We start from the raw sequence: 13813 nt of genomic DNA, 5'->3' as shown, positions 1-13813 counted from the left end.
CAAACTAAATGGTGTTTTCAGAAAAAACTCAGAACATGTGAAAAAAATGAATGTGAGGAAAATTGCAAACTCATAGCATTTAGGGACAGGATTCCCCATGCTGCCAGCGTGAGGAGGAAATCTACACGCCAAACTAATGGTGTTTTCAGAAAAACTCAGAACATGTGAAAAAAATGAATGTGAGGGAAATTGCACACTTATAGGATAGCAATCATTTTCTCAATATTAAATGTCAATTTTCTGTCCGATTCTTTTGAAGAAAAAGACGGAGAAACCATTTTCTTTTTAATCAAACACAAAAATGTTGTAAAACAAAAGCCTTAGGCACCGATTGACATCGTTTTGTTTATGCATTTTCTTGTTCCCAGAAACGGAGAAACAATCCAAAAAACGTTTGATAAAGTTATTCTATTTCACCTATTTCTAGAAACATAAATCAAAATTTATGGGCCCGTTTGATAACGTTTCAAGAAACGCGTTTCTGAAACTGTAGAAACGGAACAAAAAGCATTTGATAAAAATGTTTCGTTTCACTTGTTTTCAGAAATTGAAATTGAAATTTCTACCTATTTATGGTTTAAGAAATGATTCATGGTCATTTTTTCGCTGGTTACTATTGACTTTTAAAAACATGACTTAAGTTTCTGTTTAGAAACGGAAATTTATGTTTCTGCCGTTTCTTGAAACAGAAACGGCAGAAACATTATCAAACGGGCCCTATGCTTATTTACAATTCTAGAAATGATTTTCGGACTTGTTTCGTCATTTCTAGAAACAAATTTGAGAGAGAAAAAGGTTGTTGTACCCGATAAATCTCCCAGCTATTTAAACCTAAAAAGAGGCAACCGAACCCTCTCTCCCTTTTGGGCATCCGATTATACTATTGGGCATTATGTATGTAAAAATCATTTCGAGAAACAGGTTTATCAAACACCAAAAAATCCGTTTCTATTTTTAGAAGTCGTTTCTGCTGTTTCTAGACACAAAAACAGCAGAAACGTTATCAAACAGTGCCTTAGTATCAAGTTCTTTGGATTAGGATCCTCACTAATGACTCTCCCTCCAATGGCTCTCCAATTAGATACATTCACGTCTAGGATTACATGCCGACCAGTTGGGGCACCATCGAATGATAAAGTTTGTAAAAAAAAATTTTATCCAATTTGTGTAGAAAGGTACCAACTTAGGTCATCAAATTTTTCAGAAGAGGAGATTGTGATTATTTGGAGAGAGATATCCATGAAAGAGCATTTCTATTGTTTTTACTCAATTCATGATTTCCATGAATTGGTGAGAGAAAATCCCTTAATCCATGAGATCATCTAAACCTATATAATTGGCTTGATTAAAGGGATATTTCGATCCTGTAAGGAGTGAGAGTTAATGATGATGACATTAGTATCTAGGACTCCAACCATAGTGTTAAATCACATTGGATTGAGAGATTCTTTCCTCATCGATTGGTGGTAGGTCAGTGGGTCAATTGGATCAACAACTACTTTTTCCAGCCATTCAACATTTATATAGCCTTGATTTTTAACCAAAAAAAAAAATGTAATATGGCCTTGATTAAATACAACCAAATCTAACCAAACCCATCTCTGGATGCAAGCATGATTTCACTAAGGTGATGAAATATTCATGTTCGTAGGTTATATTATATTCAATCACAAAATTAGATCATGGATGCAATGGTGTTAGAAGACCACCAGGTCAGCTCCCTAGCTGATCCCTTATTGTCATTGGACCACCACATTATATACCGATTACTACTTGTCCCATGATGTTTCACAATAAAATGAGAGAGAGCGAGAGAGAGAGAGAGAGAGAGGTTTTGTAGTCTGCATGGACCATGTAACCTATCTGGTCTGCACTCATTTCTCATCATTTGAGAAAATAAAGTATAGAAAATCTACGAATATCAAGAGGCACAACGGCTACCAAGAGGATGCATGAACATACATATATAGGATTATAAATGACTGAATTTAAAGTTGAAATTGACACTTGAGAAATTTAGATCATTTTTTAATATTCAATTGTTAGAATTACCACATCACCCTTCTCACATAGTACAATTACATTTATAATCACATAATTATATGATCTTTGCAAATAAAACAACAACAACAACAACAACAACAACAAAACCTTATCCCGATTACAGTTGTAGAGAACCAAGACAAAAGAATTAAGAATATTCTAAAAAATGAGACTTGATATAATTCACAGAATAAGGATAATATCAAAGGAAAAAAAAATTCTTCTCCATCTAAGAAAAGAGTCTAACTATTGGGTTATTATTGTTCTTTTTGCCTCTATTAAATATGGTCCAAAATACCTTCAATATTATTCCAGAAGTCCCATTCAATCATGAGAACATGTTGATTAAAAGATTCTCTCTCTTCACCATGTAATAAGAAAAAAAAAAAAAATCTAAACTTTATTCTTTGATTGGGACTAGGTTATGTGGGTATACCTAGTCATCATTGGAACCACATCCTTTTATCTTTAACTTGTGATAGGGTGGAAGGACCAACCTAAAATTGTGGAGTTTGAATTCAAACATCTTTACTGACCCAACCATCCAATACCAAAATAGCATTTGAAGTAGCATTTGGAATTGATGCACAGATCACTTTTCCATTTTTTTTTATTTTTTTTATTTTTTTTTTATTTTTGAGAAAAAGAGATATAAGATAAGAGCATCTTCTCTTAGGCTTTTTTCTTTGTATTGTATCTTTCTGCCACGTGGCTCGTAAAAGGGTAAAGAAACAGGAAGGCATCTTATTTTATCCATTTCGTGATTATCTCTAAATTGGAAAAAGCATTGGGGAGAAGCTTTACAGTTCATTTCTATGTCAAATGCTTTAATGGGAACCTAATTTGCTATCTTGGCCATTCATTATCACCAAATTCAATGTAATTGCGTATAATTCCTGATAGTTTGAATTCTCATTATCCAAACTGAACCTAATACCTTTTCCTGTTATTCCTTCATTGAACATCTTAATGAATCAAAAATGAAAAGGGAATGGCAGAAGGTATGGGTGATTTCAATTGCTTTTTGAATTAAAGAATTTGTCATACTCTGTTCAGAATGGGAAAAAAATGTTATGAAACTCTGAACTTTGACAATTGTTTAAAAAAAAAAAAAAAAAGGTTTTGTTTGTTCGTTAATTGTAGAAAAATATTTCTTGAAAAATTAATGTTTTAACATAAAATTTAATTTTATTATATTCGTTATTAGTATTCATAAACAACATGGAAGCAGAAAGCACACGGTCATGGCAGTGTCTTCCATGGATGGTAGTCCTATTTTGAACCAAGATGTCACCATCTTCTTTTGAAAAATTGGCATAAATTACATGTCACTCACTTGCCCTTTTTTTTTTTTTCAATTTTATTTTACTTGTAAGATATTTATTGTAATTGTAGGGCTCGAAAAGATGCAAATTGTAGGGCTCGACTCTAGTATGACTTCGGACAGAGTTTTGTAGAGGACAAGAACACGTGTTGCTGACCCCCTATAAGGGTTGTTTTCATGATACGTATCTATATTCTACGATACCCTCTTAACTTATCCCCATATTTTCTTCTTTTAACTTATCTTCTATGATTCTTTACTTTCTATTTTTTTACAGCATTTGATCCATATAGCTGACCCCATTCAGTTGGGATAAGGTTATGTTTGTTGTTGTTGTTGTTATATATTTATTGTAAAATATTTATCATTTAAACCAACAGAGCCGAAAACAAGCAAAATAAATAAAAAAATGTGTGTATATAGCCATATCAAACAAATTTTTTTTTTTTTTATTAATGTATTGAGATTTTTTTGTCTTTTAAAATGATATTAAATAATATCAAATTCCCATTTGATGGTCTTGTTTCTTGCCTTTGGGAACATATATTTCATGACTAATGTCAAACATTAGATCTATTTTTTTGCAATGTTGAAAGAGGGGTGTTTAATTATATTATTGATATAAGATAGACTTGTTTAATGAGGTTATTTCTGGTTGGAAATAAAGGCCAAACCTTGCCTTTATTACAATTATATAACTAACCTCAAAACATTTCAAATCTAATAATTATATGATACATAAATTTATTTATTTTTTTTGCTATGATTCTGTTTGAAAACTCAAAATCTATATTTGATAAAGTATTAAGTTAGTTACACTTCTACCCAAAAAAAAAAAAGTTAGTTACACAATGATGATTTGAAAATTTTCCATTTTCAAAAATTAATCATTTTACTTACAACTAAATGGAGCCTAACGATGAAAGTGGAAAGAGTTCCATTTGGATTGTAAAAATAGTTCTTGCATGCCCACTGTAGGAACCCATGCCTACAAACACATGTCACCACCTTTATGCCACATGGATATTAGATGATTTGCCTTATGATTATTGGATAGATGAGAAAGTCTTTGGATAACACCATATGTCAAATTTCGTCGTCTATCTCAACCAAATGAGTCAAAATTCTTCTGATCGATATTTTTCCTTAAACAGTCTCTATTGCTATTCAATTAATTCCATTAAAAAAAAATGATTTTATTGTCAAACAACTAGCTACAATGGTATTTAAAGAATCATAATAGCTAAAAATTTAAAGAAATGTTCGGCACATAGCCAAGGTGCTCAGCATGTACTCAGCATATGTTATCCTCTCTTTTACCTTTGAAAAAAAAACTCTTTGCTCTACTATATCTAACCTTACGATTGATTCATGACATTAGTTTACTGAAAATTGATGACATATCTAACCCTTTCCCAAAATTTAATACATAGTTAAATAATGACATGAAAAAACATATCCACAAAATTTATGTGGTGTCAAAGTTGCCACATGATTTACCAAAAAACAAGAACTAAAAAAAAAAAAAATAGAAAAGAAAAGAAAAGAAGAAGAAGAAGAAGAAGTTGCCACAAGGAAGTTAATGGTGGTCACACTCAAATTAATCCTCTACAGTGAGCAGTGAGTGGCAATGAGGATCCAATGATTAAGAGGGTCCTGACATACACCCCAGTTGTTGAATCCTCATTGCCGCTCACTACCTCCCTAGAGAGGATTTTTGTGCATGATGATCATGGTGAGTGTGTGAAAAAGGATTCCCACAACAACAATAAAATGGTTATACACTTTAAGCACCATTTGATAATGTTTCTGCTATTTCTAAACATAGAAACAATATAAACGACTTTTCACGTTTTCGAAAACAAAAATAGATTTTTTGGTATTTAATAAACATGTTTCTCAAAATGTTTTTTGCAGACATAATGCCACGAAAAAACTCAATAGTATTATCAGATGCCCAAAAGGGAGAGAGGGTTCGGTTGCCTCTTTTTAGGTTTAAATAGTTGAGAGATTTATTGGGCACAACAATATTTTTTTTACTTAAATTCATTTCTAGAAATGATGAAACAAAGTCCGACTTGTTTCGTCAAAGTCATTTCTATAATTGTATATAGGCATAAATTTTGATTTATGTTTTTATGTTTCTAGAAACGGGTGAAACAGAACAACTTTATCAAATGCTTTTTAGGTTGTTTCTCTGTTTCTGGGAACAAGAAAACACAGAAACGGAAGAAATAGAACGTTGTCAAACGGTGCCTTAGTTTGATAATGTTTCTGCTGTTTCTGTGTCTAGAAATAGAAGAAACAACTTTTCACGTTTTTTGGAAACAAAAACGGATTTTTTTATGTTTGATAAACTTGTTTCTCGAAACATTTTTTACAGACATAATGCCATTAAAAACCCCAATGGTATCATCGGATGCCCAAAAGGGAGAGAGGGTTCGATTGCCTCTTTTTAGATTTAAATAGTTGAGAGATTTATGGGCACAACAACCTTTTTTTCTCTCAAATTCGTTTATAGAAACGAAGAAGCAAGTCTGATTTGTTTCATCAAAGTTGTTTCTAGAACTGTAAATAGGCATAAATTTTGATTTATGTTTCTAAAAACGGGTGAAACGAAACAACTTTATCAAATGTTTTTTAAGTTGTTTCTTCGTTTTTGAAAATAAGAAAACGCAGAAACGGCAGACGGAACGTTGTCAAACGGTGCCTAGTTTAATTGGTGAAGTTGTGGTGCATTAAGTCCATCCTCACCAAGAGTTTTGAGTTCGAGCCTCTTGGCCATTACCACTCCCCACTCCCCACTCCCCACCTCTTATAGAGTAGGTACCAACAAAAAAATACTGATCTAGTTATTGGTACTGGTATCAGCATATGGCAATACTAATCCGATATTGTTTTGGGGTCACTTTTGCCCTTACTTTTCAGATTATATATATATGAACGGTTTTACCCCTAAAATAATATTGGTAATTAATCCGAATCGATTAGGTATCGGTATCAATCTCAACCTATACCAATACTTAAAACCATATGTGGGGGTCGTTGTTGTTCTTAAGAAAAAGATTCGTGCCAGGTTGGCTGGCCCCTAATATGGTAATCCCATGCATGATTTGTGGGATAGACATGGGTTTTGCAATATTTTAACCAAGGGGTGCATGTTATAGGTGATACCTATGCTAAACTATACCCATTGTTGTTGTCCCTGTGCAATGAAAAAAGAGAATCAGCCTATAACAGTTTCTAATTATTTTTGAATTTTTTTTTATATCTATAAGATAAATAACTTTTGAGAATAAGATAAAAGAGAATTAAAAAAAAAAGTCAAATTTTAAATATATACATATCGTTTATAAATAATCCAAAATGTATAAATAGATACATAGCAATTTCGTAATTAAAATGTATAGTGTTATAAGATAATGGCATTGTTACAAAAAAATTATAATAATAATAATAAGATAATGGCATATCTGTAATTTTACAAAGCATCAATCCTTCTCCTAATAAAGAAAGAAAAACCAATATATTTTCCTTTTTTTTTATTAATTTCCTTTGCTTATAATTGATTTTGACCTAATCCATCCATTTCTGTGTTGTTATTCTTTGGTCCAACTAACCCTTAGATCAGTTCAAAGGCAATTAAAGGTTTTCTTGTAAGGCAAGGAAAAGACCTTTATTCATGGAATACCCCCCTAGGATATGCTCTTGATGAGTCAATGTTCAACCTTCGATTCAAATATCCATCATCTTTATCATCATCATCTACTTTATGAACCTTCACCTCACCTTCATGGTCTGAGAATGTAGACTTTTTTTTTCTACGTTATTTATTTTCCGCACGTGGTTAATTGAATACTACACAACAAGACAAATATAATAAAATAAACTGCTTTGATTGGCTGTCCAAGGTACTATTATTTTTGAGGAATAATATTTGTTTTCACATTGACTTCTTTTAAGTTACTAGTCAAAGATTTTAAGGGACACTAGAGTTGGTCTGGTGGTTCATGCCTCTCTTGTCTAAGGTTGGCCCTTGGACTAGGCCTTGGGTTGTTTTCAATTTTTAGATTTTCTCATTACATATGAAGTCCATGGTGGCGCCGCTGTATTATTTCTCTTTCTTTTCTTCTACTACAAATAAGCATGGTCATTTGTGGGTCTCTCCTGACCTTTACATGGGCTGTTATGTTGATCCTATTGTGGGTCTTTTGTGGCTCTTCATGGATCACTTTATTGTGAATCAAAAAATAAAAGTCAAAGAGTTTGGATTATCAAGTTTTTTCTTTTATTATGTTTATTTTAAAGTAAAATCCATATAAAATATAAGAATATTTTATTTTTCAATAAAATTCAAATGATGGGCTTCAATTTTGTCATACGGATAAATGATATAATAATTTTGATCGTTGAATATTTCGAGAATAGTATCAATTGGTCACTTGTCAAATTCTGAAACCTAACTCAATGAAAAACCATCTATTATATCGATATTATATCCAAAAACTGCAGTGCACTTTTCAATCCCAATTTTTAAATGTGAACAAGGGGGTCCCACCTAAAGTCAAAAAATCAAATCGAATCAACCTATTAAGAAGAGGTGAATCTTTACATATGTAAATGTATGTGAACGTCTTTGATCTGTGGATATAGTATCTATTAAATGAGGAAAGAGAAAATAGATGTCATATCTATAGATTATGAATATATACGTATATTCACGTACGTTAAGATTCACCTGATTCCCTATTATCGGACCAATCTAGATCGGAATTCATTGAAATCTCAATTCCTGGTTTGGAGATCCTTTTTCAACCTGCCGACTTAGATAACACCTTTCCCTTATAGATTTTACTTGAAATTTTTTTTTTTTTTTTTTTCATAAACCGAAGTCATAATTGTTAGTTATCTGTGTCGGTCGAGTTGGTAAGAAAACATGTGAGAGCTAAGAGATATGTTTGTCTATGTCCCAGTTGATTAGGTTTTCAATAATTACTCAGATGGAAATTTCTTTGGTAATCCTTAATGTATAGGCTTTAAGATTTTTTATTTTTAGAAATTAGTTATTAAAGAAAAGGTGTTCAAACCTTTATAAATGTTCAAATTGAGTTATTCGCATCCAATGTGAGATAGTTGCTTTTACATAGAATCGTAATAGTGACTGACGACTCCATTTAGTATCTTAAGTTTTTTATTAAACTCTTCAACACGGGATAGAGTATATATCAATCATTGTTGCTATCTTGTTATTGATAAGATCATATTAAGCATAATCATTGATACCTTTAAGTACATTCCACAATCTCTATACAGAAATATCTTTCTTGGTGAACATGATAAAGACCATATGACTTGTAGCTTTCAAACCTCAATCAAACTTTTAATTTCATGGATAATCACTAATGACTTTTATCATAAAATCCATTTGAAGGAAATTTTGGTGGGTGGCCTTCTTCTCCTTCGTGTCTATTTCTGATATGATCCAACATTCTTGATTTGTATCCCTATCAAGTTTGGTTAAGGATTTGGCCATTTGCTCAATTTAATTGAATTCCAATCTCAAGGAAAATCTGACCATGCCAACTATTTTTTTTCTTCTTCTTATAGTCTTTCTAAACCCAAAAATTATCTTCTTATGTGCCTTAATGACAGTGACATGTTCTATATGAAAATTTGGTACATTTAGAATTTTTTATGCATGTGTCATGTTGTGATGGAGATTATCAAAATTAATCCTTTAATTAAGCTCTAACAAAAAAAAATGTCCACTATTATTTATTTTTAATTAAGAATCTAGTTAATGTTTATCTTGATTTTAATTTTGTTAGTCATTTATTTTCAATTGGTTCTATTTCAAGATACTTATACTTGAATATATTTTCTTCAAATTTAGGAAAAAAATAAACAAAAATAAAATCAAGATAGTTTCCACTACGAAACGGTAACAATCTATACTGGATATATCGAATTTGTCGTCAAAGATACCAATATTGTACTGTACTTTGATACTCTATCTGTACTGAATCATCGACAATATTAGTGGCAACCAATATTAGTATAGATCGACCGATCTAATACCAATACCTAAAACCCTAAACAAAATATTAGATTTTGAAAAGTGAAGTGTATTTAGAGAAGAAAAAAAATCCCATGTGTGCAACATTTTTCATACAACAAATAGATACATTTAAAAAAAAAAATTTATTCCATTTTAAAAGAACAATTGGGGTTTTCTATTTGATCGCGAGATTATTGTGTAAACACAGTAATTAGGGGAGACACACAGACATTCCAATTAGGAGGAAAGATGATATTTCCGTCACCCCATATATCTAGGTGTAGGGGCCCCAATCCAATAAAGGTTTTTTCACTTTGAAGAATTATCATTTGAAGTATTTTTGTGCAGAAACACTTAATTTTTTTCGTATTGTTATTATTTTAATTTCTTAAAAAAAAACCTTAAAATGATTTTCATTAAAATGTTCAAACTCCAAAAGAACTGTTCTCAGGTTCACCTCATTTAGACTGTTTCAGTATTTTTCAAAACCCATCTTTATCTGACCAAAAGAAGGAAACGAAGTAAAAGGCGGAAAGTCAAGCCGACCCACTTAGCTAATGATGTGATATTCCTAAACAACATTCCGCCGGCTTCCACGCATTAGATCGTGCTCCTTCTATTTATTTCCTTCTAGGGCCCACAATTTTTTACATAATTAATCTTCACCACAGATATAGGACTTTTGTTACTATATTCTCAAGTCTCAACCCCAATTTTTATGTTGGATCGGAATCTTTTATCTCGCCCCACGTGCATGTTCTACAATCTTGGCCATACATCCTTAACCGGATGGTTAAAAATATTTAATGATTAATCAATCCGGATCATCCAACTCAGCCCACTTGAAAAAGCGAGGAAGATTTTGACAATCTGATCAAGTGGATAGATTTCCTTCTGACGTGGTTTAGTCTCATATATTATTGGAATCCCTGATCTACTACACTCCCAATCAAGTCAAAGCAAAAAGCATCAGAGCCCCTTGGTCATCGAATATGCTCTTCAATAGTTTAATCCCATCTGATTGGTTATTCTAGTTCCAAAGTCAGTTTCAAGCCTAATTTATGATACTTAAGAATACGATAAATATTGAACTCGTCTGAAAGATCGATAAAATGTCTCTATAAAAAATAAGAAAAGTACCAAGGGGTTTAGAAAATTGTATAAACTTTAGTCATACATTATTTATGTAGAGAATATTAGACTAGATGATAACCTCTAGTTTCCTTAATATTATACAATACAATGAATTTTTAAAACTTAAAAGTCCATAGACCAAAAAAGACACCTTGTGTGAAAATTAATTGGAGTAAGACATTATAAATAGTATCAGGATAGACCTGACTCTTCTAAAAATACAGCAAGTATAAAAAAATTACATGACATAATGGAGGACAATATTATGTAAAATTAATAATGTCGAGGCATCACATCTCATTTCAACATTGAAGAAACATCAACAAAATGTTATTTTGCATTTCATGAGGCCTGTGTTATATTTTTATATGATATGATATGATATTGATATAGATAGGGATATATCGGTCCAATTCCGTGCCGTATTGGTATCCAGCCTGACTGATGCGGACACACCGATACGTATAACCATTGGTTGGAGATGGCCATATAATCCAGGGGGCGCATATTCCTCCCCCCTTAAAATTTTACAAATTTCCGAGTAGCTTCGTCTTCCTCGTCCTTATCCACGTAAGCCGCCTACCACGTCAGCAAAGAATGTTGTAGAGCGACTCGTCAAACCACACTTTTGTTCGTTTACTCCACTAGATGACAACTACTCTCACTTAAGTGCTTTTCCACCGAGCTGAACCTTTTTTCTCGAGACCCGTGCCCAGAGCACGCCACATACTCGTCATCCTATATCTTGTCGTTTTCTCCCTTCTTTGATTTTCCAATTCCCTTCCTCCGTCCAATTGGTATCATACTTTTTAGGCCATCTCTACCGTTGGATGAACGCATGCGGCTTCGAAGGATAGGCTTAGGATGGATGACGTACGTCAAAGGTTTTTGCTGACGTGTGCTGGCCCTACCCACCGTTGATTTGCCAGCTCATATTGGACCTTGGGGGCAAGAAACATCAGGGTCCGTTCGGCAGAGCCGAGAGTCGAGTTGCGAATCTGTCCAAAATAGGTGACGCAAGGAATGACAGTATCATTTGTATGAGATGCCGACAAGTGTCGTGAAAAAAGCTTTAAAACGTTGACGCGTGTCCGGCTGCGGTCAGCGTTCCTCGTCCTCTAAGGTGGGTGGTGACACTCACGTGTAGTTCCAGATACCACCAGTCAATCTAGACACGTGGCCTTTTATCATCTCTATATATACGACCGTCTCTTTTTGGGTTTTGAGTTTCAAGCGCCTTCTTCCCGAAGAAGAAGAAGGAGAAAAGCAAGAAACACCATCTCAAGCTCAGGCCCAAGCCCAAGCTCAAGTTCAAGTTCAATCTCAAGCAGTAGCAGAGGAAGAAGAAGAAGAAGAAGCTCAAGCTTTTTCAAAGAGAGAAGAATCATGACCGCTGATTTAGAATTACCCCCAGGCTTCAGATTCCATCCAACGGACGAGGAGTTGGTGATGCACTATCTCTGCCGTAAGTGTGCGGCACAGTCGATCGGAGTTCCGATCATCGCAGAGATTGATCTATACAAATACAACCCATGGCAGCTTCCAGGTAGATTAAGATTACGATATTACCCTCAAATTTTCCTTGAATCCCTTCCCCTTTTTGGGAATCTGTGTTTAACCTTTTTGTGATTTTCGTTTGTGTTTGGGGAATGCAGGCTTGGCACTTTACGGTGAGAAAGAATGGTACTTTTTCTCTCCAAGGGACCGGAAGTACCCAAACGGTTCACGGCCAAACCGGGCGGCCGGGACCGGTTATTGGAAAGCGACTGGAGCAGATAAACCGATTGGGCACCCGAAACCGATCGGAATCAAGAAGGCTTTGGTTTTCTATTCTGGGAAGGCACCCAGGGGAGAGAAAACCAATTGGATCATGCACGAGTATCGCCTCGCCGACGTCGATAGGTCGGCTCGCAAGAAGAACAGCTTAAGGGTACGTAATTACCATTCTAACCTAATTAAAACGATGCGTAGTAGAGGGGTAAAACTGTCAGATCTTCAATCTAGACTTATCTGACGTAACTTGATTCCTTTTGCAGCTTGATGATTGGGTACTGTGCCGAATCTACAATAAGAAGGGCAGCATACAGAAGCAAACCGCCGTCGACCAGAAACCGGTGACGGCAAAAACCAAGGCTTCAGAAATCATTGACCAGAAGCCGGAAACCACGGCGATGAATGGACGGAAAATGATATCGCCGTCACCTATGGCGGCACCGCCGTTGTTTGACGATTTCCCGTACATGGACACATCGGATTCAATACCGAGGTTACATACGGATTCCAGCTGCTCCGAGCACGGGCTATCGCCGGAATTCACGTACGAGAGGGAGGTGCAGAGCGAGCCCAAATGGTGGGAAAAAGCCCTCGAAGTTCCATTTAATAACATGGATGCCATTACAGATAACCCTTTCACTCAGTTCCACGACACCAACGGCAACTTACAGAATCCCTTGCAGGACATGTTCATGTATCTGCCGAAACCCTTCTGAGGTCGGATTCGGGTCGGGCGGATCAGATGGTAAAAACCGAATCTTCGATGCTTGCATGGCACACGAGATTCAAAGTCTGTGAGCGTGCACGTGCGAGGGCGGAACAGGAGACGAGTTGTGGGAAGTGTTAGCATTTGGGTTGGGCAATCGGACGGTCATTGTTAGATCTTCCAAATGATAGTATAGATAAGAATTTGTAGGTATACAACATGTATATATGCATGTATACTTCATTATTGTGGGTACTGATCTACTGGTGGGTCCCACTCTATTCTTGTAGTTGTAGCTGATTTTTTGTTCGTTTAGTGGGAAATGTTTTCATGGGAAACAAACACATGTGGTGTTGGAGACTATTTAAGCATTCGAGCTGACAATAGTTGTTGGATGGGCATCTAAGGGGCTATTTATGTAAATTGAATTGATTGCAAAATTTCATCTGATGGATTTCAAATATGGACACGGGACATACTGGGGCTTTCCTACTAAGGTTGTGTTTGGCTGCATTTGCACGAAAAGTTTCCTCAAGAAATCACATCCCAGATAAGCGCCACGTATATAAGTTTTGTTTGGAAGCTGTGATTTGGAAAATTGGACAGCACTACTTTAGGAGGTGGATAGGCACATGATAGCAACTTTGGGATAGTTTACAATTGAGGTTATGTTTGGCAGGACCCAACCTAAATTGAATTCATTTGGCATACAAAAGGATGTGTGTTTTGGTGGTTTTGGGTTGAATTAATTTTTTAGCACAACCAATATCTAAGA

At 34.6% G+C, this 13813-nt stretch overlaps 1 protein-coding gene across 1 annotated transcript; it reads left to right on the top strand.

Moving 5' to 3' along the window:
• Window positions 1–11789: 11789 nt before the first annotated feature.
• LOC122093351 (NAC domain-containing protein 2-like) lies at window positions 11790–13380 on the top strand. The gene is made up of 3 exons (XM_042663674.1): window positions 11790–12105; window positions 12215–12489; window positions 12596–13380. Exons 1-3 carry the CDS (start codon window positions 11946–11948, stop codon window positions 13046–13048), a joined length of 888 nt encoding a protein of 295 aa, XP_042519608.1. The 5' UTR covers window positions 11790–11945; the 3' UTR covers window positions 13049–13380.
• Window positions 13381–13813: the final 433 nt, after the last annotated feature.

The sequence above is a fragment of the Macadamia integrifolia genome, chromosome 2, assembly GCF_013358625.1.
Source record: "Macadamia integrifolia cultivar HAES 741 chromosome 2, SCU_Mint_v3, whole genome shotgun sequence".
Taxonomy (NCBI): Eukaryota; Viridiplantae; Streptophyta; class Magnoliopsida; order Proteales; family Proteaceae; genus Macadamia; species Macadamia integrifolia.
Note: the sequence above shows the minus strand (reverse complement) of the source record. Positions and strands in the feature narration are given on the sequence as shown.

Excerpts from the sequence above, each read along its gene's own strand:
- LOC122093351 (XM_042663674.1), top strand. The coding sequence starts at position 11,946 with ATGACCGCTGATTTAGAATTACCCCCAGGCTTCAGATTCCATCCAACG. Across the intron at positions 12,106-12,214 it reads CAACCCATGGCAGCTTCCAG|GCTTGGCACTTTACGGTGAG; the intron begins GTAGATTAAGAT and ends TGGGGAATGCAG. Across the intron at positions 12,490-12,595 it reads GCAAGAAGAACAGCTTAAGG|CTTGATGATTGGGTACTGTG; the intron begins GTACGTAATTAC and ends TTCCTTTTGCAG.